We start from the raw sequence: 24,267 nt of genomic DNA, 5'->3' as shown, positions 1-24,267 counted from the left end.
TATTCTGGATCTTCTTTCTTCTTCTAAAATTCAAGAGAGGGACAATGATAGCCACCACCACCAACAATAAAATACCTGTTTTATTACCTGATGTGCCAAAAAGGGATGTGATGTTCTAACACACCTTCCTCTTCTATCTTCCCCCAGAATGTAGGTATAAACTATGGCTTAGGGGCCTTTCTGTATGCTGGTCATTTCCCTAAGATGAGAAAAATACTCTCTCTGGCAAAATAGCCTAGTAAATATTTTCATCTTCTCCCTAGGAAGGTAATCATTCGGTAGAGTATCTATTTATTGGAATGACAGTCAGAACATACCTCACAAAGTAATACTTACAGACATTATGATATTTATAGATTAGTCAACAAGGCTACATTAGTAATGGTTTGGTTTCAACAGCTTCCTTCCTCCTATAAATTAGCAAGCTGGTAGACCAATAAAATACAAGTTTTGTTTTGTCAGGAATTTTGCTGTGGGGTCACATCATAAAATTGCTGGAGTTCATCTATCTCAGCAAAACTGTCAGATACTGAACTTCATTTCTTTGTAGTTCAGCTCACTAATGAACACTCATAAAGGGAAATCGGAACTTCTGGTAACTTCTGTCAGTCGTCATTGCAAGACTAGTGAAAACAGTTACCTCTTGCATACTGCCATTGTCTTTCTCACCCTTTTTCTAGGTTATTGTAGGGATCAAGCTGAAAATATTTCTCATATAGGATTTCAGGAGGCCGATGAGAAAAAACGAGTTACAATCAAATTAATACTCTGACTTGAAAACTAAAGAGGTCTGGTTGATTCAATAAATATCAACTTTTATCTGAAGCTAACTTTTCATGTGTCTCTTGTTCTAAGGAGCTAGGCTACTATTGAAATGATATGCATTTAACTGCAACACTAAAACTGTCTGGCACAACTTAATGAATGAGCTTTTTGGATTTGAGGATCACATTTTTCAGTCTTTAAAACCAAAATAAAAATATTAATGTTAACAAATTATGTCTCATTCTCTTTAGAGAAAGCTGTGTTTGTGAACGTATTTAGCAGTTTTTATAAAACCATATGTGACCTTAGCAGTGCTCAGCCTCATACAAATATTATATTCATTTGAAACTAAGGAGTTGTTTTTGTTGTTGTTGTTGTTTCTTTCTTTCTTTCTTTATGTCAGCTGCCTAATATCCTGAACTTTAAAATGAGGTTTTAACTTGATTTGGCTTTGGTTCTATGATGTTTCAGAGCTCATTCTGTCACAAGTAAAGGATAATCAACTTAATATTCAACATCTGTTTTCTGTGTTTGCTTTTATTAATCATGATTCTAGTAAACTACTCTGTATATACAAAATTTATTTAAGGGACAATGCACTGCTTTTCTATACAGTGAGCTGCAAGACAATTTCATTTGGTCCCCGAGCTTTAACGTATGACAGCATGCTGTCCTAGTTTAAGACATGCCCAAAATGAATTTCAAGTGTCATTGACATGTCAGCTTTTCTTTACTCCCTCCATAAAAGCTTTGCAGCAGAAACAGTATGAATGATTTTGTACTCTTAATAAATGCAGAGCACTAACCTTAATCAAGATTTTTATGTTAGGGAAGATGTATAATTTAGACTATCCATTGTTTTAATATCATTAATTAAATTAACTTCAACAGATCTGTGAGAGCACAAACAATTGTCATATAGCTTACAAGGTATAATACACATTGATAGTTTTTCCAAATAAATTAATGAATAAATAAACATACACATATATCTCCGTCAATGACCAACATCATTGCAGCTATTAATAAAATTTCATAAAACATATTTCATATGTTGCATTCTAATTTTCCACGTAAGGAGACAGAAAAAGATTAAGTAAAATTTTAAGTAAAAGGGCAGTCTGTGACTGGACAAAAGAGAAATGCTCTAAATAATAGGGAAATCCAAATAAAAGTTCTCTCTTTAGGGATCAAAAAGAAGGGCAGCCAAAAATATATATGTATTAAAGGGACAGATCCATTTTCTGAAAATCATAAAGGAAGTAGTCATAAAGCCTTCCTTCTACATCATCTTTGTCTGATGCGTACAGATTATCTTTTACTACCACAAATATTTGCTTTTTCGTTCTCCACTTGCCAAGGCTAAGTTATAAACATATCACTGCATTTATATATATAAATTATATTTATATTTCAATATTAAATTATAATTATATATTATATATATAAATTATAAACATATCACTGCATTTTAAATAAACAGAAAGGTTATTATTCAAAGTGAAATATATATTTTTTAAACAATCGGTTAAAAAAAAACGAAGTCTGCAGAGGTGGACTTTAGTGATGTGTCCTAACTAAAACAATTTCAGTAGCAGGATGAATGTTATTGGACCATGTACTTCATGAGTACATATTGAGCCCATGTACTTCTTTCACACCATATTTCAGTTCTAGAGTGGAGAGCTTTCAGAATCAGTAAATTATTGCTAATGCCCTATAAGAGTCCCAGTCTTTCTTCATGCATTCCTCAGTTCTTTGTCTTTCCTTTCACTGATGATGAACAAACTGTCAGGGGAGATCTCAGCTTGAAAACTCATTATCTCTTCTCTAATTACACACACACACACACACAAAGAACTACCAGGCATTTGTTCTCACTTATGTAAAATTTCTGTATAAGATCCTGAAAAAGGTGACCTAGCAAACTTACAACAGAACTGAAAAAATAATTTCCTATGAGTAGAAAAAGCAGGATACCCATCTAACAAGACTGACACGACTTGTGTGCTTTTAACGCATTAGAGAAAGTTTGAGTAGGTAGCATTACACAAAGACAACCATCTGAATTCCCCTACCCTCTTCCAAGGCAAAACTAACAAACGAAAAAGAACCATCTAATCTTTAGCAACAAGTTCGAAACAAGTTTAAAATTCAGATTTCTGAACCACAGACTCAAGTACAGACTATTGCCCAACTATCACTAAAATTAATTGCTAATGGAAAAAGTGAAAGATGTTACCAAAAACAGATTTGTGAAGAATTCAAACCACAAACTTGGGGGTCAGATTTCAGTATCAATCAATTAGTTGAAAATACATTAAACAAAGAAATGTACAGGATCAAACAAATAGACATACAGCTATACGATCTAATGTAGAAGTGCCTATATTGTATTTTAAAGGATAATTCCCCACCAACATAATAACAATGTTTGACAAAACTAGTCACTCGCATAGCTAATGGTAGCTGCAAGTGTCTTTGTACTTTTAAAGATTTTTTCATAAGTTTTCCAATTAGTGATTCCTAAAATAACTTGAGCTGTCCTAGGAAGGTTCTTTCATGGTCTGAAAACTAAATAAGAAGTAAGAAACAAATAATATGCATTTATGTTTGCTGTATAATTGTCTACAGACCAATATAACCAAACGGACCTATGCTGAGCTCTATGGCTTCCAAAACAAATGATCTGGAAAAAAAAAAAATTACTAGTGATATAACTGCTATAGATATAACTGCTATGACTTCTGCAGAGAGTTAAAATATCTCTGATGTCAAGACACTAAAGATTGAATAAACTATCCTGAAGTTAAAATCACAGGAAATTGTAACAGGAAAATGCATCTGGGACCCTGGCGATTGGCTGTCAAGTACCTTTTAAATATTCAGTCATCAGGATATCTGCAATTTAAATATCTTGCTTGAATTAATAACTGTTGTCAAACACACAAAGAAACAAACAAACAAACAAACAAAAAACAAAACAAAAAACACATTAACATGCCTAAGGGATTAATTCCCAACTTTCTTAATTTATCTATTAAGGCAGCGTTCAACATATGCTGTGTGATCCCAGATGAATATATTTCCATATTTTATGTGATGGTAGTTTAAGTTACCTGAGATCTTGAAAAAATATAATTTAAAGGCATACTTCAAAAACAGAGAAATGGAAATTTTGTAAACGATATGCATTCATACAGTGGTCTGCAGATGTACCAAATGATAACCTTGCTCAATCGAGCTCAGACAACAAACTTTCACTTGACTGAAATTTCCACTAAATATTCTCATAGAGAAGCCGATGAATTGTAGGTTGCATGACCAGTGAGGTATATTGAAAACTAGCTGAACAGCTAGGCCCAAAGGCTGTTGATCTTTCAGAAGCCAATAACTAGCAATGTATCCCAGGGAATAATACTGGGTTCAGTTCTGTTTAACATCTTCATTCATGACCTGAGTGATGGAGTAGTGTGTACCCTCAGCAAGGTTGCAAATTATACGAAAGTGGGAGAAGTGGCTGATACAATTTGTTGATGGGTTTTTGCTGCCATCCAGGGGACCTTGATGGGCTGAAGAGCTGAGCTGACAAAAATCAAGAAGTTCAGGAAGGTGCAGTGCAGTCTTTCATCTGGGGAAGAAAAAACTCAGGCACCAGTACACACTGGGAACAACCTAGCTGGAAAGCAGCTTGGCAGAAAAGGACCTGTGGTTCTTATGCAGATGACAGAGCACTGGAACAGGTTTCCCAGAGAGGCTGCAGAGTCTCTCTTTTGAAGATCTTAGAGATCTTCAAAAGTCTAGAGATTCTAGAGATCCTAGAGGTCTTCAAAAGTCATCTGGATATTGTCCTGGACCACCTGCTCTAGGTGTCCCTGGTTGAGCAGGACAGTTGGACCAGATGACCTCCAGAGTTCCCTTCCAAACATAACCATGCTATGATTCTGTGAAAAAGAACAACATACTTCCAACCCAAACCATTCTATGACTCATATATAGAATCATAGAATGGTTTGCACTAGTTAGCTCTTGTTTTCTGGATTGACCCAGTGACTGAAGAAGCCACAAACGAGGCATTATAACAGAGACTACAATGCCATAAACACCTCACCAGAAAAACAGGAGGGTTTGATTTTACTGCCTTTGATCAACATAGGAACCAAACTATTTTCAATTTTTATCTTTGTCTTTTTATTTGTTTTAAGTTAAAAACTGTGTCTTTAAGTAGATAGTTTATTTCCAGATCAATTTCTACAGCTTTTAAGTACTTCTGTTAAACTGGATTTTTTAATTAGTTGAGAAAATAGATTTAAACAATTAAAATATTCCTCCTAGCTTCAGTGTTTGAATTTCTGCTGCTTTTTTTTTTTTTTGTGTTTATTGAAAATTTCAAGAAAACACCCATTCAAAGCTCTGAGTATAAAATTTGTACTCCTGTATCTTCTCCATTAAACTGCATATTATTTTATTGTTTTAAGCTGTCACTTCATGTATTTAAACTGTAAGACCTATCACAGAATCATAGAATGGCTTGGGTTAGAAGATATCTCATAGATCATCTATTTCCAACCCCCCCCTGCCATAGGAAGGGATACCACCCACTAGATCAGGTTGCTCAGGGCCTCATCTAACCTGTTCTTGAACACCTCCAAGGATGGGGCATCCACAACCTCTCTGGGCAACACCTTCCAGTGCCTCACCACCCTCTGAGTGAAGAATTTCCTCCTAACCTCTAATCTCAATCTCCCCTCTTTTAGTTTAAAACCATTCCCCCTCGTTCTGACATTTTCCAATTGAGCAAAGAGTTGCTCCCCATCTCTTTTATAAGTTCTCTTCAAGTACTGAAAGGTTGCAATGAGGTCACTGTGGAGCCTTCTCTTCTGTAGGATGAACAGCTCCAGCTCTCTTAGCCTTTCTACGTAGAGGTGTTCCAACACCTTGATCATCTTTGTGGCCCTCCTCTGGACCCGTTGTAACAGATCCACATCCTTCTTGTGCTGGGGACTCCAGACTTCGACGCAGTACTCCAAGTGGGACCTCACAAGAGCAGAGTAGAGGGGGACAATTACCTCCCTCAACCTGCTGGACAGTCCTCTTTTAGTGCAGCCCAGGACACATTTGGCCTTCTGGGCTGCAAGTGCACACTGCCAGCTCATGTTGACCTTTTGACCCATCAGAAGCCCCAAGTCCTTCTCTGCAGGGCTGCTCTCAATGAGTTCTTCATCCAGTCTGTACTCATGTCTGGGATTGCTCCAGTGCAGATGCAGCGCCTTGCACTTGGACTTGTTGAACTTCATTAGGTTCACGTGGGCCCACTTCTCAAGCTTGTCCAGGTCCCTTTGCATGACACCTCTTCCTTCTAAAGTACCAACCACACCACTCAGCTTGGTGCCATCTACAAATTTGCTGAGGGCACACTCTATCCCACTGTCTAGGTCACTGCTAAAGATACTAAGCAGTACTGGTCCCAGGACAGACCCCTGAGGTACACCACTCGTCACCGGTGTCCGCTTGGACATAGAGCCATTGACCACCACTCTCTGGGTGTGACCTTCAAGCCAATTCCTTATCCACTGAAGGGTCCACCGATCAAATCCATCCTCTCCAATTTGGAGACCAGGATGTCATGTGGGACTGTGTCAAAGGCCTTGCAGAAGTCCTGGTAAATGACATCGGTTGGTCTTCCTCTGTCAACTGGTGCAGCCACCCCACTGTAGAAAGCCACCAGACTGGTCAGGCATGATTTACCCTTGGTGAAGCCATGCTGGCTGTCTTGAATCACCTTTTTGTCTTGCATGTGCCTCAACATTGCTTCCAGGAGGATCTTTTCCATGATCTTGCCAGGCACAGAAGTGAGGCTCACAGGTTTGTTATTCTCCGGGTCCTCCTTTCTACCCTGTTTAAAAATGATGGTTCCCTTTTTCCAGTCACAAGGGACTTCACCTGACTGCCAGGACTTTTCGAATATGATGGAGAGTGTCTTGGCAACTGTGTCAGCCAGTTCCCTCAAGACCCTGGGATGCATGTCTTCAGGTCCCGTAGACTTGTATCTGTTTAATCTCATCAGGTGGTTCAAACGTGCTCTTCACTTACAGTGGGTGGGACTTTGCTCCCCCAGCCTCCATCTATGGGTTCAGGGAAACGGAAGACTTGGCTAGTCTGACTGTCAGTGAAGACATAGGCAAAGAAGTTGTTGAGTGTCTCAGCTTTCTCCATGTCTGTTGTTACCAGTTCACCCTTCTCATCCATAGACTGGGGACACTCTCTTTGGCCTTTCTTTTCTGAGCAATGTATCTATAGAATACCTTCCTGTTATTCTTTGCATCCCTTGCCAAGCTCAGTTCCATCTGTGCTTTGGCTTTCCTTATCCCATCCCTGAACATCTGGACTGTATCCCTGTACTCTTCCCAGGCCATGTGTCCCTGCTTCCACTGCCTGTGCATTTCCTTCTTGCACCTCAGTTTGATCAGCAGGTCCTTGCACAGGCATCCCAGTTGTCTGCACTCCCTGCCTGCTTTTTTACAAAAGGGGATGGAGAGTTCTTGCACTCTAAGGAAAACATCCTTAAAGAGCTGCCAGCTCTGCTCAACTCCTTTGTCCCTAAGGACAGTTTCTTAGCTTAAAAATTTTAGCTTAGCTTATTATATTACAGGCATTTGTCCAAGTTCTGTTATGTTGAACCTTGTTCTTCATACCCTTATCTTTATTACGACATCCTTCAGTAGTGATTGATGTCTATCACATACCATGCTGTTATATAGTTGAAAAAAAGAATAACCATATATTTTCATTCCATATGATTTTCTATTATTATTTTATTTACTTAACCTTAAATGAAATCAAGGATACCAAAAAGGCCGATACAAACTGATTCCACTACTGATACAAGCAGATTTCAGTAGAGCTGTGTTGATTTTCCTGATTCACAATCTGGGCCAATAGATTTATCTTATTCTTTGTCTTAAGATAACATTGCACTTTCAGACTGTGGTGCAATAAGACGTCTACTTCCCTTTAAACTGTCTCCCCCCAAAAATTAGAAAGTAAAAAGCAAAATATTTCATTGCCACATGTACCTCAGCTTTGTGTGGGCTTCAAAAATATGGGTGATGATCAAACTTCAGTTTTAGAATCATAGAATTGTTAAAGCTGGAATGGACCTCTGAAAGTCATCTGGTCCAATCCTTCTATTCATCCAGCCAGTTTCTTGTCATCCATAAATTTACTGAGGGTTCACTCTATGAGTTTTTCATAAATGTCTTGGATGTAGGACTAGAAGGTGTTTTGAGTAGGTTTGCAGATGATACTAAATTGGGAAGAGCTATCGACTCCCTCGAGGGTGGAGAGGCCTTGCAGAGAGATCTTGAAAATTAGAGGCTGGGCAATCACCAACTGTATGAAGTTTAACAAGATCAAGTGTCAGATTCTACACCTGGGAAGGGGAAGCCCTGGATATACGTACAGACTGGGGGACAAGAGGCTGTAGAGCAGCCCTGTAGAAAGGGAACTTGGGGTTTTGGTAGATAGCATATTGGTTATGAGCCTACAGTGTGCCCTGGAAGTCAGGAGGGCCAACCGTATCCTGGGGTACATCAAGCACGGCGTTGTCAGCCAGTCAAAGGAAGTGATTGTCCCACTCTATTTTGCACTGGTGTGGCCTTACCTCGAGTACTGTGTGCAGTTTTTGGGCACCATAGCATAAAAATGACATAAAACTTTTAGAGAGTGTCCAAAGGAGGATTACAAAGATGGTCTAGAGTCTAAAGGGGAAGACATATGAGGAGTTGTTAAAGTCACTTGGTTTGTTCAGCCTAGAGAAGAGGAGACTCATGGTGGCCTACAGCTTCCTCATGAAGGGGGGCAGGGGAGCAGGCGCTGAGCTCTGCTTTCTGGTGACCAGCCATAGAAACTAAGGGAATGGCAAGAAGCTGTGACAGGGGTGGCTGGATATTAGGAAAAGGTTCTTCACTGGGAGCATGGTTGGGCACTGGAACAGGAATGCGAAAAGCTTTTGGACAATGCTTTCAGACGTATTGTCTGATTTGGGGTGGTCCTGTGCAGACCAATGATTTGGACTCGATGATCCTTGCAGGTCCTTTCCAATTCCAGATATTCTATGATTCCACCACAACATCCAGATCATGAATGAAGATGTTAAACACGACTGTACCCAGTATTGATCCCTGGGGTACTCCACTCTTTACAGGCCTTCAACTATGGTTTACAGCACTGACTTCTACCCTCTGAATCTGGCCATTCAGCCATTTTTCAATCAACCTCACTATGTAGTCATGCAGCCTTACTGTAGTCCAGGAAAATGATATTCACTACTCTTCATTTATCCATCAAGCTGATGATTTCATGACAGATGCTTATCAGGCTGGTAAGGCATAACATACCCTTGATGAATCTATACTGACTACTCCTGATGATTTTATTCTCTTTCATATGCCTGGAAATGTTTTCCAGGATTAGCTGTTCCTGCCAGCTTCCTTGGGCTTGAAGTGAGGCTGACCAGCCTGTAGTCCCCCTCCTTCTTGCACTTTTTTGAAAACAGGAGTGACATTTGTTTTTCTCCAGTCTTGGGGCACTTTTCCCAGTTGCCACAGTTGAGTAAAGATTATAGAGAGTGGCCTCTCAATCACATCAAATATCCCAAACTGGACATTCGTATTTCAGAATCTCTTTCTCATATGAACTAGTCCTTCTGCTCTGATAGTCATGAATCTCTTAATCTCCATTTTAAATAACTGCAAGATGGCTCATATATATTTATTTTTATGCCAATGTTGTCCATTAGCTTAAATATCCATTCTTACTTTCTGCAGTTTAGCTTTCATAAACATTTATAAAGAATAATCATAGATGTTTTCTGCCTTTGTTTTAACATACTGATCAGCTCAACGTTTTTTAGTCTGTTGCACATTTTATGATGGATTCTTCCTTACTCTCAGCATCCTACCAGAACTTTTTGACATTATTCTAGGTCAAAATAGGCTTACTTGAAAATAATTTTTTATTGTTTTTTCCTGTGTACAGTAGCTATTTTTATGATTACTTCATTTTATTAGATCAGATTTATGATGTCATCAATCAGTTTATCCATATATTTCCTCTCCTTAAAGTTTCCCTAGGCTCGTATAGCTTTTCCTCTTCTCCTTAATATTAATCTTTAAGGTAATCTAGTCAAGTTAAATTCTTTTATTTCATACTAACAGTACATTCCAGTTTAGTATCAGTGGTATTTATTAATAACTATACTTTTACTTTGTAGAGTCTCACTGGTCTCAAAATAGTACGTACAAGCCCAAGACAAATACTTGAAGATTTCCCATACTAGTTTCCTACATAGTATTCTCATATTGCTAGGGGAATTCTCATTTCACAGATCCCTGCCCACATGTATCTACATCTTCCACATCTTTTCCGGGCCTACAGATAGCTTCTTATATTGTGGTATATTAAAGCCACTACTTCATTCCATATCTGAAAGGAGCCAGCCTTGTTTGTCTAAAAACAATGAATTATCTTGTCAAAGATATATAACAGATTAGTCCAGTACAATTATTTTTCAGCAAACCATAATGCATTTTAGTTCAGCATCTATTAACTTTGTCATTTTAATTATTCTCACACCATTTTTTGTTGTTGTTTGTTGTTTTTCTCTCTAGGTGTCTTTATACAAATAAGTTCAGACTAATAACTCTGTATCTACCTTACTCTTTGCATATATTTTTATTTTCCAATCTGACGTTATTACTCCTGATTTGACAAATAAAAGAAAGAAAGAAAGAAAGAAAGAAAGAAAGAAAGAAAGAAAGAAGGAAAAAAAGAAAGAAAAAGCCTGTTTTTTCACGTCAGTTCATGCAGACTTAGGAAATCAATGATTGAGTCTCTGTATTTTCCATGGACTCAAAGCCGTGCATTTCAATTACACTAGTTACTTTTTCAGGCTTTTCTTCCCATTAGCCATATTTAATAGTCAGTGTCTGTTTGTGCTGAATATTGGTAGCAATAATTTCTGTAGCTTTACTGTCTAGTTTACTCTTACAGATTAGCAGTTTTTCCTACCTGTATTTATACAATTTAATTACCTTGCCTTGCCTCTTTCAGTCTTTGGCTAGATATAAATCAGCATGTCATTGAGTAGGAATCATTTTATCCCAAATCTATCTGTTAACTGTAAATGGATTTTCTAAATCAAATGTATGTTTAAGACTAGAACTTACCTCCCATGTCTAGGAAACAGTTATTTTTCTTGGTCCAATGACTAGAAAAAGCCTAGAAAGGTCTAAAATAGAATGCTTATGAAAATACTTATGAAAATACTTCTAGTAAACCATACAACAGTATTCTGTCTCCAGGATAGATGTATGAGCTCAGACTGCATGTAGTAAATTCCACAGCACTGGAATTACATTAATTTTACATTGAGCTCAGTAAATGAAAATGTACTTCTGTAGCCTGAACCTAATGCCATGGATTTATTTTAGAACATAAATAAAATTCAGTTTTGACAGACATAATTAAATAGGAAGATATTTTTGTTTATCTGTCATACTTGAAAGAAAACCAAACAAATCAAGCCAGAACAAATAGATTTGTATGTGAGCACAAACACTTAATTATGGAATTGTTTCAGCCTTCATGTCATTTGGTCAAGGTTCTTTTTTTCCCTCAAGCAGCAAAGTAGTCTGCTGGCAGCTAATGAGGTGAAAATAAACAAGGATAATTATAAATTGTATAATTAACATATTTTTCCACTATAAATATTGATTTGTTTAAAATGAATTTGATGTTTTTGATAAGTTTCCAAATTTAAAAGTGGGAGAGAAAGGAATATTTTTAATGACAAATGATTCCGTAGGATATCATTTAATGCTTATTTTCTATTTGTTACTTCTGAAATGTTGAATTTCAACCAACACATTAATATCTCACCATAGAAATACCAATTTACACTTTGTAACATATTAAAACTAAATATTTATTTTGAATAATTAAGTAATTACCAATATGATTTTAAGGTATTTTAACCTTTTCCTCAATGGGAAAAAAACGTAATTGAAACTGCCAAGCTATAATATAAACCTCCAATACAGTCCCTCTAATTTACATGGGGCAGTATTCCTACGTGGAGAAATCAGCTGTGATTTTCAGTAGTTCCTCAATACTATATTGAAACATATTCCCAGGTTGGATTTACCATATTAAGGATCACTTTATATCCATGGAGATTTAAACAGATCTAAGGATCTAAGACTTGAATCACTCTCTAAAGATACCACCTCTTTCTTTCAGTTGACAGTAAACAGAGAGACTAGCACATGTAGAATATTACTTTTGCTTCCTTCAGGATAGTGAACTGAATCTTGGACAAAGGGAAATGACTTGCATCACCTTGAGCAGGTGGGGTATAACCTTAACTCTGTGCAAATCATACAATTTTGAAATTTCCTAGCATTAAAAATTTGTACAACTGAAGACCTAGCATTTTTCTACAAAAATACTTCTCAGAGTGCAGGTGCAAAATTTTAATTAATTCCATAGGTAATTTCTTCTTTTCTCTGATCTACTTTAGAAGCTTCTTGAATGTTTTGCTCTCATTGCCCACCTGCAGAACTGCCATTGACAGAAACTTGAATACTGCACAGGGAATTAGTAGTTGTGGATGGGAATAAAGAACTATCCTGCAGATACAGTGGGCTCACTTGTGTTTCTGCAGAGGCTGAGACAAACTGGGAGGAAAAGAAAAAGTGGGGGTGGGACTGAGTGCATTTCTTCCGTAATTCTGATTTTCGGTAATGTCACTGCAATGATTTCCGCAGGGCCCTACAGATAAAAAAGGCAAAAACTAGGACCATTGTTACTTTATAGAGAGGGATCTTCAGGGAGAGAGGATATCTGTTCTTACGCCAGCCAATGCCTTTTGAAAGTCATAGTGGTTGTCGACATAACATGTTCATTACTTCTGACAGAAGAGCAAAAAACATCCAAAATAGGTCGGACACAACTGCTTTTGGTTTATTGTAATGATTTTAATCAGTTAGGTTGAGTAATTTCTTAAAGCTGTTTGTTTCTGTTTGCACCCTGCAGGACTGGGGTGCTGTGCATTATTACATGGGTGCAAGAGGTGTTGGGAACACTCCCTCATCACAGAGTGCCAGTGATGTACAGGCCCTTGACTATAGTACGTCTCTTTGAGATGAATAGCTTTACTTTATCCTCCACTCCACAAGCAAGCAGCCAAACAAATAATAACTGCCTTGTATTTTCCTCTCCTCCCTCTTTGAACCCTGCCCCAAGATCCATCTGCACTGGCATTGCTATAATGTAACAAAACACATGAAAATTATTTTGTCAAGGAATACACTTAAACCCAAGTATGAACAGACTAAACTATTTAATTTAAGAGGTACATGCACTGTTTCAGAGATGAGATTTGCAGAGCCAACTATATTTCACCACTGAAAAGGAAAAGGAAAAGGAAAAGGAAAAAAAAAAAGAAAAAGAAAAAGAAAAAGAAAAAGAAGAAAAAGAAAAAGAAAAAGAAAAAAAGAAAAAAAGAAAAAAAAAGAAAAAAAGAAAAAGAAAAAGAAAAAGAAAAAGGAAAAGAAAATAAGGAAAAGAGAAAAAGAAAAAGAAAAAGAAAAAGAAAAAGAAAAAGAAAAAGAAAAAGAAAAAGAAAAAGAAAAAGAAAAAGAAAAAGAAAAAGAAAAAGAAAAAGAAAAAGAAAGAAAGAAAAAGAAAAAGAAAAAGAAAAAGAAAAAGAAAAAGAAAAAGAAAAAGAAAAAGAAAAAGAAAAAGAAAAAGAAAAAGAAAAAGAAAGTAATGCTGCAGTCTCTGATTAATTAATTAATTAATGCTCACCTTTGATAGTCCTCTTGTGCTGCAGCCTAATTCAAGAAGCTCATAGGCACCATCTATTTTCCACAAGAAATATCCCTTGACAATCTCCGTTCAGTATCTAGAGGACCTACCAGTTCAGACTGATTTCTTTTTCCCACAGCTCTGAACTAGCTTTCTCTATTTCTCTACCTTCTTGCATAGCTATGGTAGGTAGTCTCAAATCAGCATTTTGCAAAAATATGCCAGTTGGCTGGAAAGAATAAAAGCTTTTTTAGACTAAGCAGAGCCCACTAGTGAGACCATTAGCTTTGGTGGGCAAGAAATTGAAACCTGATTACTATGCCAGCCACCTGTGGATATCCAGTTTCCAGACCATGTTGTAGAGATTGATTATATATTTCTCTGAGACTGGACAAAGTTGCTTTGTCCTTCAAAGTTTATATATATATATATTATATATACATATATAATCTGATCTAGGTTACTTGTTCCTACTTATTCTGACTGTTCAAGGGACTTTTACTGAAATGTAGGAGCATTTGAAAGTTTGTGGTACAGATGATTTGTAGACCAAATAGATTACTGTTACTACCCTGCCTACAGAGGAATTTTCTTCCCTGGTTAGAAACATTGTTTCCTCTGTACTGTTACACCAACCTGGTTTATTACTGAAAATTTGTCAGTGACAAGCACCATTGAAGACTCTCATTTATAGGATGAAAAAATAGCGAAGGCATCTGCAAAACAACTTAGTTTATTTCCTGTATCAGATGCAGACATCCAGCATCTCATACAGTTGCAATAAATTTGTTTTCACATCTTCAGCTGTTTGCTTTTTCAAATTTCATCTCAGCTGTTTTTAAAACCTAGTGTGTGTATATATATAGCTTTAGCTATGATCTACTTTACGATGGCTGAATTTTCATTTTCTGAAGGAAGTATATTTGACCTCAATGTATTTTAAACACAGCTGGATTCCTTTGTCACTGACAAAATGAAAATGATATAAACCAGATGGTTTCATATAGTTGCAGAATTACACATTCAGTTTTCTCTCATTAAACTGCTATCATTCCAACAAAAGGATGCAAAATAGTGCAGAATATTTTGTTGTTTTTTTTTTTTCCATTTTTTTTTAGCTGATGTCTTCACTATGACAAAGGTACACCTTTTTACAAGCAAAAAAACAACCAACCAACCAACCAACAACAACAACAAAAAAACAATATAGAGTAGTACTCTGTGGTGGGGGGGTGGGGATAGGAAAGTAAACTAAACGACACTTAAAAAAATCCAGTTATGGTGAACTGCACTCTGATTGTCAACACCGTCTACGCACAACAATGAATATCTTCAGTCCCCACTCATAATTCATACTGTTCCACAGCCCATGTTAAAATGAAGCATTTCAGAACCATTACATTTTCAAAACAGACAGTAGGGTGAAAAAAAGGGGAATACAGGAAAATCTTGCATCAGTGACTTCCCCTAGCATGAAAAATCCTTGATGGACTGATAGAGCACTAATGTTAATTTGAAGACTTAGTTTTCCCTCTTCATTAAAAAGTAAATGATGGGAATGGGACAGATTTTCTTAAACCATTTATTCCAAGTCATTCCAGCATGCACCTTCATAACTGTCAACTCTTTTACTCCAGGTGGCTGAGACCACTACAGGCCTACCCCAACTTCTAGAAACAGCAGACAGTCCTCTATGAACAAAAGAGTTCTGGTACCTGTCACAGACTGAGGTTTTATGTCTTAGCTATTAACCTTCTTCTGTAGTTGTAGCACAGCTTGCATTTTCTCTGTGAAGACTGTGGATTGTGTTGACAGTATTGAATGGACGAAAAGATGAGAGTTAAAGTAGGGCTAAAGCTGTCTCTCCCGTTTCAGTGTCAGTAACTCCACAACTAAGTGCAGTAAATACTCCGTGTATAGGCTGCAGTACAAACTGTTACATAAGAATGAAGAAAAACCAGATGAAGACTTCACAGGCTACACTACCTAGAGTGGTAGATAGGGTAACATCCTCCGTTTCAGGCACGCTATAAAGGAACTACAGGAATAGGACCTGAGGGAATGGCACAAAGCCGCACAGGGGAAGGTTCAGATTGCATGTTAGAAAAGGGTTCTTTACTGAAAGGGTGGTCAGGCACTGGAACAGGCTCCTCAGGGAGGTGGTCACATCCCCAAGCCTGTCAGAGTTCAAGAAGCATTTGGACAATACTCAGACATATGGTTTGATTTTTGGGTGGTCTGGTGTGGATCGGAGCCAGGAGGCAGGAGCTGGACTCTTTGGTCCTCATGGGTCCCTTCCAATGTGGAATGTTCTATGATTCCATGAACTATTTGACTGAGACCATCCAGCTGTATTCACAGATCATGAGCAACTATATTAAGACAAAAATAAAGTAAAATAAAATAAAGTAAAATAAAATAAAATAAAATAAAATAAATAAATCTTTACCTAAAAAACATTCTTCCAGGAGCAGAGAAGAGGGAAGAAATGTTTTATGTATGGGTACCTGTTTTAAAAGATGAAAACTATTGAAGCATATCAAAATCATAATTATCTTGCTTGCAAAATTCCCATTTAACAGTTTTAAACCTGTAACAAATTGTATTGAAAGCCAACAGCAAAAACTTTGACATATATATTATTTTAGATTAATTATTTTAGTCATTTTTTAAACAATTTTCCTGTCAATTAGTGTCTGAGCAGTTACAAAATGAATATTTTAAATGTATGTTCTCTATTTTTGTAAGAACTTCTTCCTTTATAATGAGCCTGATGTCACCAGATTATGTAGTTTAAAAATCTCTTTTTTTTTTTTTTTTGTTTGTTTGTTTGTTTGACCATTCCATTTACAATGGAGAGAAAAGCATCCATAACCCTAGTAACACTAAAACCTGCTATTAAATAAAGGTCCAGAAGGTCTTACATTTCATTTGCACAATCTAATTCAATGACTTCACAAAAGATTATGCTGTAGAAAAAGAAAGAACTCTGCAGAGTCTGTGGGTATTGAAATGACATAATAATCTTTGTGTTGGTGGCATTGATAATCTACTTGGAGAACAAAAGCTCTGAAACCTTCAAGTCAAAGAGCTCATGAAAAAGAACTGTCTTATAGCTGCATACAATATCAGCCAGAAGACCACCACCTCACTCTGGTTAGTTTTGTCTGATTTCTCTGACTGAACAGATCTGCTATGTCTGGTATTTATAAATTATTCAGCAGACAGACTGCTTAACGCAGCTTGACAAACTCTCATGTTCTGTACTTGTATGTATGTGTATATACCCATATACCTTTATATAAATTTATATGTATATAATATCCTTAAACCCTGATATGCTCCTATGTTATTTCATAGCCTAGATAGATTTATTTTTTTTTTATTAGCAGAGATTACTTCAAACTCTAAATTAAAATATTCAGATACATATGGTTTACATTTTAAAATCCAATTCAGTTGCCCTGGAGCTAGCTTCTAATATTTAAGCAAAAAAAAAAAAAAAAAAAAAGATTAAAAAAAAAAAAAAGCTGATGCTTCTGGAGACTGTAATTCATTGGCTTTTTGTGTTCATTTATGTATTATTAGATGGTACATCTTTGTTCAATAACAAAAGAAGGTAGCATAGGGCCCACCACAAGTGTGTGCACACAAATAAGGACTTTTCAAGAGGAAAGCCTTAACAGGGGAAGCTCTCAAGTAAGGAACATGCTTTTTCTAGAAAATCATTGAGTGGTGCCCAAATAAAGTACTGCACTCCAGTGCATACAGCATGGGGAACAAACAGGAAGAACTATTAGAGAGTGTCCAAAGAACAGGTACAAATATGATGAAGCATCTAGAGGGTAAGACATATAAAGAGAAGCTGAAGTTGCTTGGTTTGTTCAGCCTAGATAAGAGCAGACTGAGGAGAGACCACCTGGCGACCTGCAGCCTCCTCATGAGGGGAGTGGAGGGGCAGGCACTGAGCTCTGCTCTCTCATAGCATTCTGATAGACAAAATGATAGACTAGATAAGTGGATTGAAAAGCCAGGCTCAGAGGGTTGTACTTAAACCCATCTGGAGTACAGTCATTACAGGTGTACCCCAGGGTCAATACAGGGAACAGTAATGTTTAACATCTTCATTAATCACAGAATCACAGAATCATCTATGTTGGAAGAGACCTCCAAGATCACTTAGTCCAACCTCTGACCTAACACTGATAAGTCCTCCACTAAACCATATCACTAAGCTCTACATCTAAACGTCTTTTAAAGACCTCCAGGGATAGTAACTCAACCACTTCCCTGGACAGCCCATTCCAATGCCTAACAACCCTTTCAGTAAAGAAGTTCCTCCTAATATCCAACCTAAACCTCCCCTGGCACAACTTTAGCCCATTCCCCCTCGTCCTGTCACCAGGCACGTGGGAGAATAGACCAACCCCCACCTCGCTACAGCCTCCTTTAAGGTACCTGTAGAGTGCAATAAAGTCACCCCTGAGCCTCCTCTTCTCCAGGCTGAACAATCCCAGCTCCCTCAGCCGCTCCTCATAAGACTTGTTCTCCAGACCCCTCACCAGTTTCGTTGCCCTTCTCTGGCCTCTCTCAAGCACCTCAATGTCCTTCTTGGAGGGAGGGGCCCAAAACTGAACACAGTACTCGAGGTGCGACCTCACCAGAGCCGAGTACAGGGGGACAATCACCTCCCTAGACCTGCTGGCCACGCTGCTTCTTATACAAGCCAGGATGCTGTTGGCCTTCTTGGCCACCTGAGCACCCTGCTGGCTCATATTCATCTGACTACCAACCAGTATTCCCAGGTCCTTCTCTGCCAGGCAGCTTTCTAACCACTCATCTCCCAGCCTGTAGCGCTGCTTGGGGTTGTTGCGCCCCAGGTGCAGGACTCAACACTTGGCCTTGTTGAACTTCATACAGTTGGCCTCAGCCCATCGGTCCAGCCTATCCAGATCCTCCTGCAGAGCCTTCCTGCCCTCGAGCAGATTGACACACGCACCTAACTTGGTGTTATCTGCAAACTTACTGAGGGTGCACTCGATCCTCTCATCCAGATCATCGATAAAGATATTAAAGAGGACTGGCCCCAGTACTGAGCTCTGGGGGACTCCACTAGTGACCGGCCTCCAACTGGATTTAACTCCATTCACCACAACTCTTTGGGCCCGGCTACCCAGCCAGTTTTTAACCCAATGAAGCGTACGCCAGTCCAAGCCTTGAGCAGCCAGTTTCTTGAGGAGAGTGCTGTGGGAAACATAATGACCTTGACAATAGGACAGAATACAGTTTGCAGATGATCCAAAACAGGGGAAGTGGGGATTTACTAGTCACTTCTTGACCAGATGTTTGTGCTACCATTCAGAGAGACCTCAACAGGCTAAAAAATAGCAGAGAGGAATCTCATGAAGTTCAACAGATGTAAATATCAAGTCCTGCTCCAAGGTAGCAACAACACCATGCACCAGAACAGATTGGGGAGCAAATGACTGGAAAGCAACTTGGCAGAAATGATCCTGGGGTGCTAAGTTGAACAAGAGCTGAACAGCCTTACAGCACTGGGGCTAGCAACACCCTGGTCTGAAATAGGAAGACCATTGCCAGGAGATTGAGGGAGGTGATTTTTCCCCTCTTCTCAGCACTGATGACACTTGTATGGAGCCCTAGCTCCAGTTCTGACTTCCCGAGAACAAGAGAGACATGGACCAGTGAAGGTTCATGACGAGGATTAAGGTCCTGGAACATCTGTCATATGATGAAAGGCTGAGAGAGCCCTTCAGCAACAGGACAACCTCTCTGAGCCTGTCCAGCAACAGGACAAGAGGCAATGAGCACAAAGGAGGAAATTTAATTTCAACAAAAGAAGCATTTTTTTGTCACTTTGAGAGTGATTGCACACTGGAACAGGTTGTCCTGAGAAACATTGGAGTATCCATCCTTTGAGGTATTCAGAACCTGATTTGAGGTAGCCCTGAACAACCTGCTCTTATTGATCTTTCTCTGAACAGGACTGGGTGAACTAGATGGTATCCAGAGGTACATTCCAACTTGAACTGTTGTGTAATTTTGTAATTTTATTAAGTTAAGGTTGCATATCTTAACATAAATGACTGCACTTTTGCAACGCTGTAACAAGATAATCAATTTTTAATTGTTATCTCCACTGGTGCATAATATCCAATGGATATTGTAAGGCAGTTCTTATTTTCAGATGAAAGTTGCAATTTCATGTGCAATTCAATATCATGAGATTTTTAGCAGTACAAAATGAAGTAAAAAAATTATCACAGTAAATACTTATGAAAAACTGTACAAAATGATTTCTATGCAAATCTAATACGAAGAATTTTTCTGTAATCACAAGCTATAAGAACAGGAACATAAATGTGTAATGGCAACATCTGATTTGAGACTCCATGCTGTCTTCCTCTTGCTGCCCAAGGCCTTATGACTGAATGTTTAAGATGTTTTTCATTATATGAACCTTTTGGGTATGCCTAAGGGCAATTGCAAAAGCTATGCCATTAGTGTGTGCTGTATCTAGACTTTTTTCATTGACATTACATTCTAGGACTTTATAGTGTGGAAAACAGGAAGACTTTCCACCTAAAATAAGAGAGCTGAGTTCTCAACACTTCCTCTGACATTTAGAAATAGAACACGAGTTAAAGTCCTTCCTTCATATTGAAGGATTTTTACCGATTCAATTATTCCTCCAAGTATTCTCTACCTTCTTTACTTTTATAGATACCAACATTACTTGATGAAGAAAGAGAAAATTGATTTCTGATATATATATTTTTATCTTTTTCATGAATAAAAATCACTGCACCAAAAAGTTACCTGGCTAGACAAACAGTTATTTCTTCCTATTCTACAAATTAGCAGTCAAGAGAATTTGAATTTAGGTGCTACACTTTCAGTATCTGATTCAGATAATTATTGGTGTTAAATTGGCTATTAAATTTCATTTTTTCTCCTAAATAAATATAGTTATATATAATATATATATAAATAATTATATATATAATATATAATTAATATATACTCACAAAAATTAACTTAAAAGTGACAAGTCTTGTACACTTTAGCAAGAACTGCAACCAACTACATACAAATGTTATAGAGTGTTATTTAACTCATGCATACATGATCAGTAATTGACACTCAGACTTCACAGTAGATGACTTCACAGCTACATAACAGAAAAGAAAATTTAAAATTTAAAATCAAAATTGAAAACAATTGAAAAGAAAAAAATCTGAATGTGAATAGAAATAAACATCACTGAACACATCAATATGCAAGAAAAAAATCTTAGGTCTCCTTGAAATTAAGATTGCTATTAATTTTAGAGGTATTTCACATTTACTCCAACTTCCTTTCGGTGTGAAAAAATGCACTTTCGGTGATATAACAAAATGAAGTAATAACATATCTTACCTAAACTCTACACAAGCCACTGGCTGGCAGCATCAAGTATTACAAGATGACAGGAAGGAATTTTAAACCTGACACAATCATATCAACAGGAGGGCACAAACCAGAGCAAAGCTTAATAACCTAGTGCTTTCTGCATTGATGACAGAAGAAATAAGTCTGTAAGCCTGGTGGTTTTAGGAAGGTTTATTTCCCAGCCTTTTTTTTAAGAAATACAGCCTTCTCTTAAGCCACAAAGTAGCACAAGATGTGATGAAGTAAATCTGTACTATATTTTAAACCAGCTAAGTGAGTATTGCAAAAAAAGCCCTGCTCCATGATTGTTAACAAGAGCAGCCAAACAAAAATAAAAGCAAACAGCAAACAGGAAAAATAGCCTTATTTATTAGTTAAATGTACATGAAAGACACCAGGTAGAGCAATCCTCTGAGGATAATTGCCCTCTTTCTACATGGAGCATTTGGTAAGACAAGTCCAAAAAGTGGACCACCTGATAAAATTCATTGGAAATTGTCCTTCTAAATAAAAAAAGCCTAAAGCCCTGGAAGGATTTTGGGGAGAAAAATATCCAGGAAAACAGATTAGTAGTTAGTGATCCCTTTCCTGAAAGTTTTAATTGCTATAAAGGATTTTTTATTTTTTATTTTTTTAATAGCACTTCAAAACAAAACACATTCAAAAGCAAAAACCAACCAATCAATCATCAAACACAAAAAGGTTATGTCCCACTGTCAGGACTAGCCCTTAAAAAATCACTTGGCCAGTCACAGAGCACTAAATGGAATTCTGGGTTTTCAAATAATGCAGAATTAAGTTTGCATTGTTTTCTTTAATAAGACATAAAATTGTAAACTCTAAACCATGCTTGCTAATTGTCAGTCACATTAAAATGTCAATTAAAAACATGACAGAACTAAAAAAACACCATATCCAAATGAGAATCATAAAAATAGCTGTCCCCTGTGAAATATCACCTTCAAAACTAGCGCTATTTATAACTACTTGATTTTACTTCAAAGAATAGGGACTTGAGTCTTTGCAATCAGTGCTGCTTGCGGTATTACTGTAAAATTACATCCATACCCAATGAGAACTATCATAATCAGTTCCCATTGCGAATCACTTGGAATCTGCCTGTTCCAATTAAATAAGACCATTCTGAAAGACATATTCTCCCCAGAGCATTACAGAAATTTATAATGAACCATCTGAACTAGCCTCAGTATGTAGGTGGCCTTCTCTCTGCCACAATTTTTAAGCATGTCTATGATTTGCTCAATCAACTCATTCACTTTGGGGCTGATAGCTGTAACAAATACCATTTTAATTGTAGCAGTTGTGCAGGAATCATGATTTATCATTATAAACTGGAATATTAGGGCCTGACTTCTTGCATAGGTGCAAATACCATAACTAAAAACAAAAGAAGAATGTGGAAACTACAAACACTTTCAGATCAGTAATAATCATAACTTAATGATGACTCAATGAGATCGAAAAATATTACTCTCTTTTTTTTTTTTTTTGGTCTCATATAGTTTTATAGAGTAAAGAAGAAACAAAATATATCCATTCGTAGCTGTAGATCAAAGTAGCGCTGATGTTAACATCCAAATCCTATTTTCTGGTAGGAAATAGAAGCATGGAGTTTTCAGAACAAGAGCCCTAAACATTTCCATTTTACCTTCAAAAATTCATCTGACCAGACAATGCAATAGAAATTCATTCCTTCCCTATTTATGCTGTGATTGCAACCACCTCTGCAAAATGCCTTATTTTTAAAAGTTATTTGAATACACCATTTTCAGGCATTCTCTTACTTTCATTACAGAAACATTACATTGGAGCATTCCCAGGTCAGTGATAAGAATTGTAGTTCCCCATCCCACACCACCATTTTATTAGTAACCATTCAAATGGGAACAATAGATATATATTGCTACTTCAGCCTTTGTGAGCTTGTTTCTATTTTTATACAAAATTTATTCTTTAGTACTAGAATGAAAAGACATATACAAAAAGAAGCATATAACTAAGCATAATTGTTCTGGAAATTAAATGCATGAAAGTCAGGAAATTAAATTCCCAATGTTCAAGTTCAGTATTAACCCAATTCACTTGTGACCATCAATGGAAAAATGATTTCTAGAGGACATCAATTGTACTTTGCTATTTGTCGAATTATAAGCAGAACTGATAAGGTAGTTTGACACTTCCTGTTAGAAAAAAACTGTTTTAGATTGCCACTAACATCAAACTTGAAATACAACAGCTTGAATCTCCACCTTAGTATTATTTCTTTTTCTTTTTAATAGTGCTCAGTAGATCTAGTTTATGAAAAAGAAGAGTGAGAGGTGACTACACTGCAGCTTCTAACTGCCTTCATGAGGAGAAAATGCCAACTAGTAGAGAGCTCTTCAGCCTAGCAGATAAGCCATAGTAAGAACCAATGTCTGGAAGATAAAACTAGGTGAACTCAAATAGGAAATAACCATACATTTCTTTTAAACTGAGAGATTTATCTATAGGAAAACAAACAAACAAAAAAAAAACAAAACACCCACTACTAAGGAAGTATTATGAACTCCATTTTTTAAAGAGAAGTTCCTTCAAAGCAAGACTGATACCTTTCTGGAATGTGCTTTTTTTGCATGATATTGGACTAAATGCCAGGGAAAATGTGTGTTACTTGATGACCTGTGTTATACAAAAATGTCGTCTACAAGCGCTGAGATGCAAAACTGAAGAGAATTCAACAGCACCTATAAGAAGGCCTAAGTAGAATAATGCAGCACCTAAAATCCATGAGATTCAAATCTTGATTATATATCAGATTAAGAAAATTGTAACAAAAACTGTCTTACACTTCTTTGTAGAAGAAAAATGAAAAGGATATGGTCATATATGGTCATATAAAGACAATTGTAGGTTGTAACTGTTCTAGAACCTTCTATATATATCATATAAGCAGTTTGGCACATGTACAGGGAGACACTGCCATCTGTGAAGAAAACATTCAGTTCTCATGCTCCTTCTCTAAGTGCCTACTGATGATCTGTTCTTGATATTGCTAGAAGTATCTTAGTTCTGAGACCATACTCAGCCTTCCTTGCTTAATATTAACTACTGAGAACATTGCGAATTGATGATTTCTAAGCTTTATGCATGAATTATTACTATTATATTTTGTTAATG

General features: G+C 37.1%; 1 protein-coding gene across 1 annotated transcript in view; it reads left to right on the top strand.

Annotated features, from left to right (window-relative positions):
- Positions 1-13,276, top strand: part of LOC118259865 (translation initiation factor IF-2-like) — a 101,357-nt gene extending 88,081 nt beyond the window's left edge. The window contains exon 4 of the mRNA XM_050708771.1: positions 12,862-13,276. Coding sequence (XP_050564728.1) covers positions 12,862-12,935 — 74 coding nt within the window. The 3' untranslated portion in view covers positions 12,936-13,276. The remainder of the gene's footprint in view (positions 1-12,861) is intronic.
- Positions 13,277-24,267: the final 10,991 nt, after the last annotated feature.

The sequence above is a fragment of the Cygnus atratus genome, chromosome 2 (assembly GCF_013377495.2).
Source record: "Cygnus atratus isolate AKBS03 ecotype Queensland, Australia chromosome 2, CAtr_DNAZoo_HiC_assembly, whole genome shotgun sequence".
Taxonomy (NCBI): Eukaryota; Metazoa; Chordata; class Aves; order Anseriformes; family Anatidae; genus Cygnus; species Cygnus atratus.
This window is presented reverse-complemented; position numbering and strand designations above follow the sequence as displayed.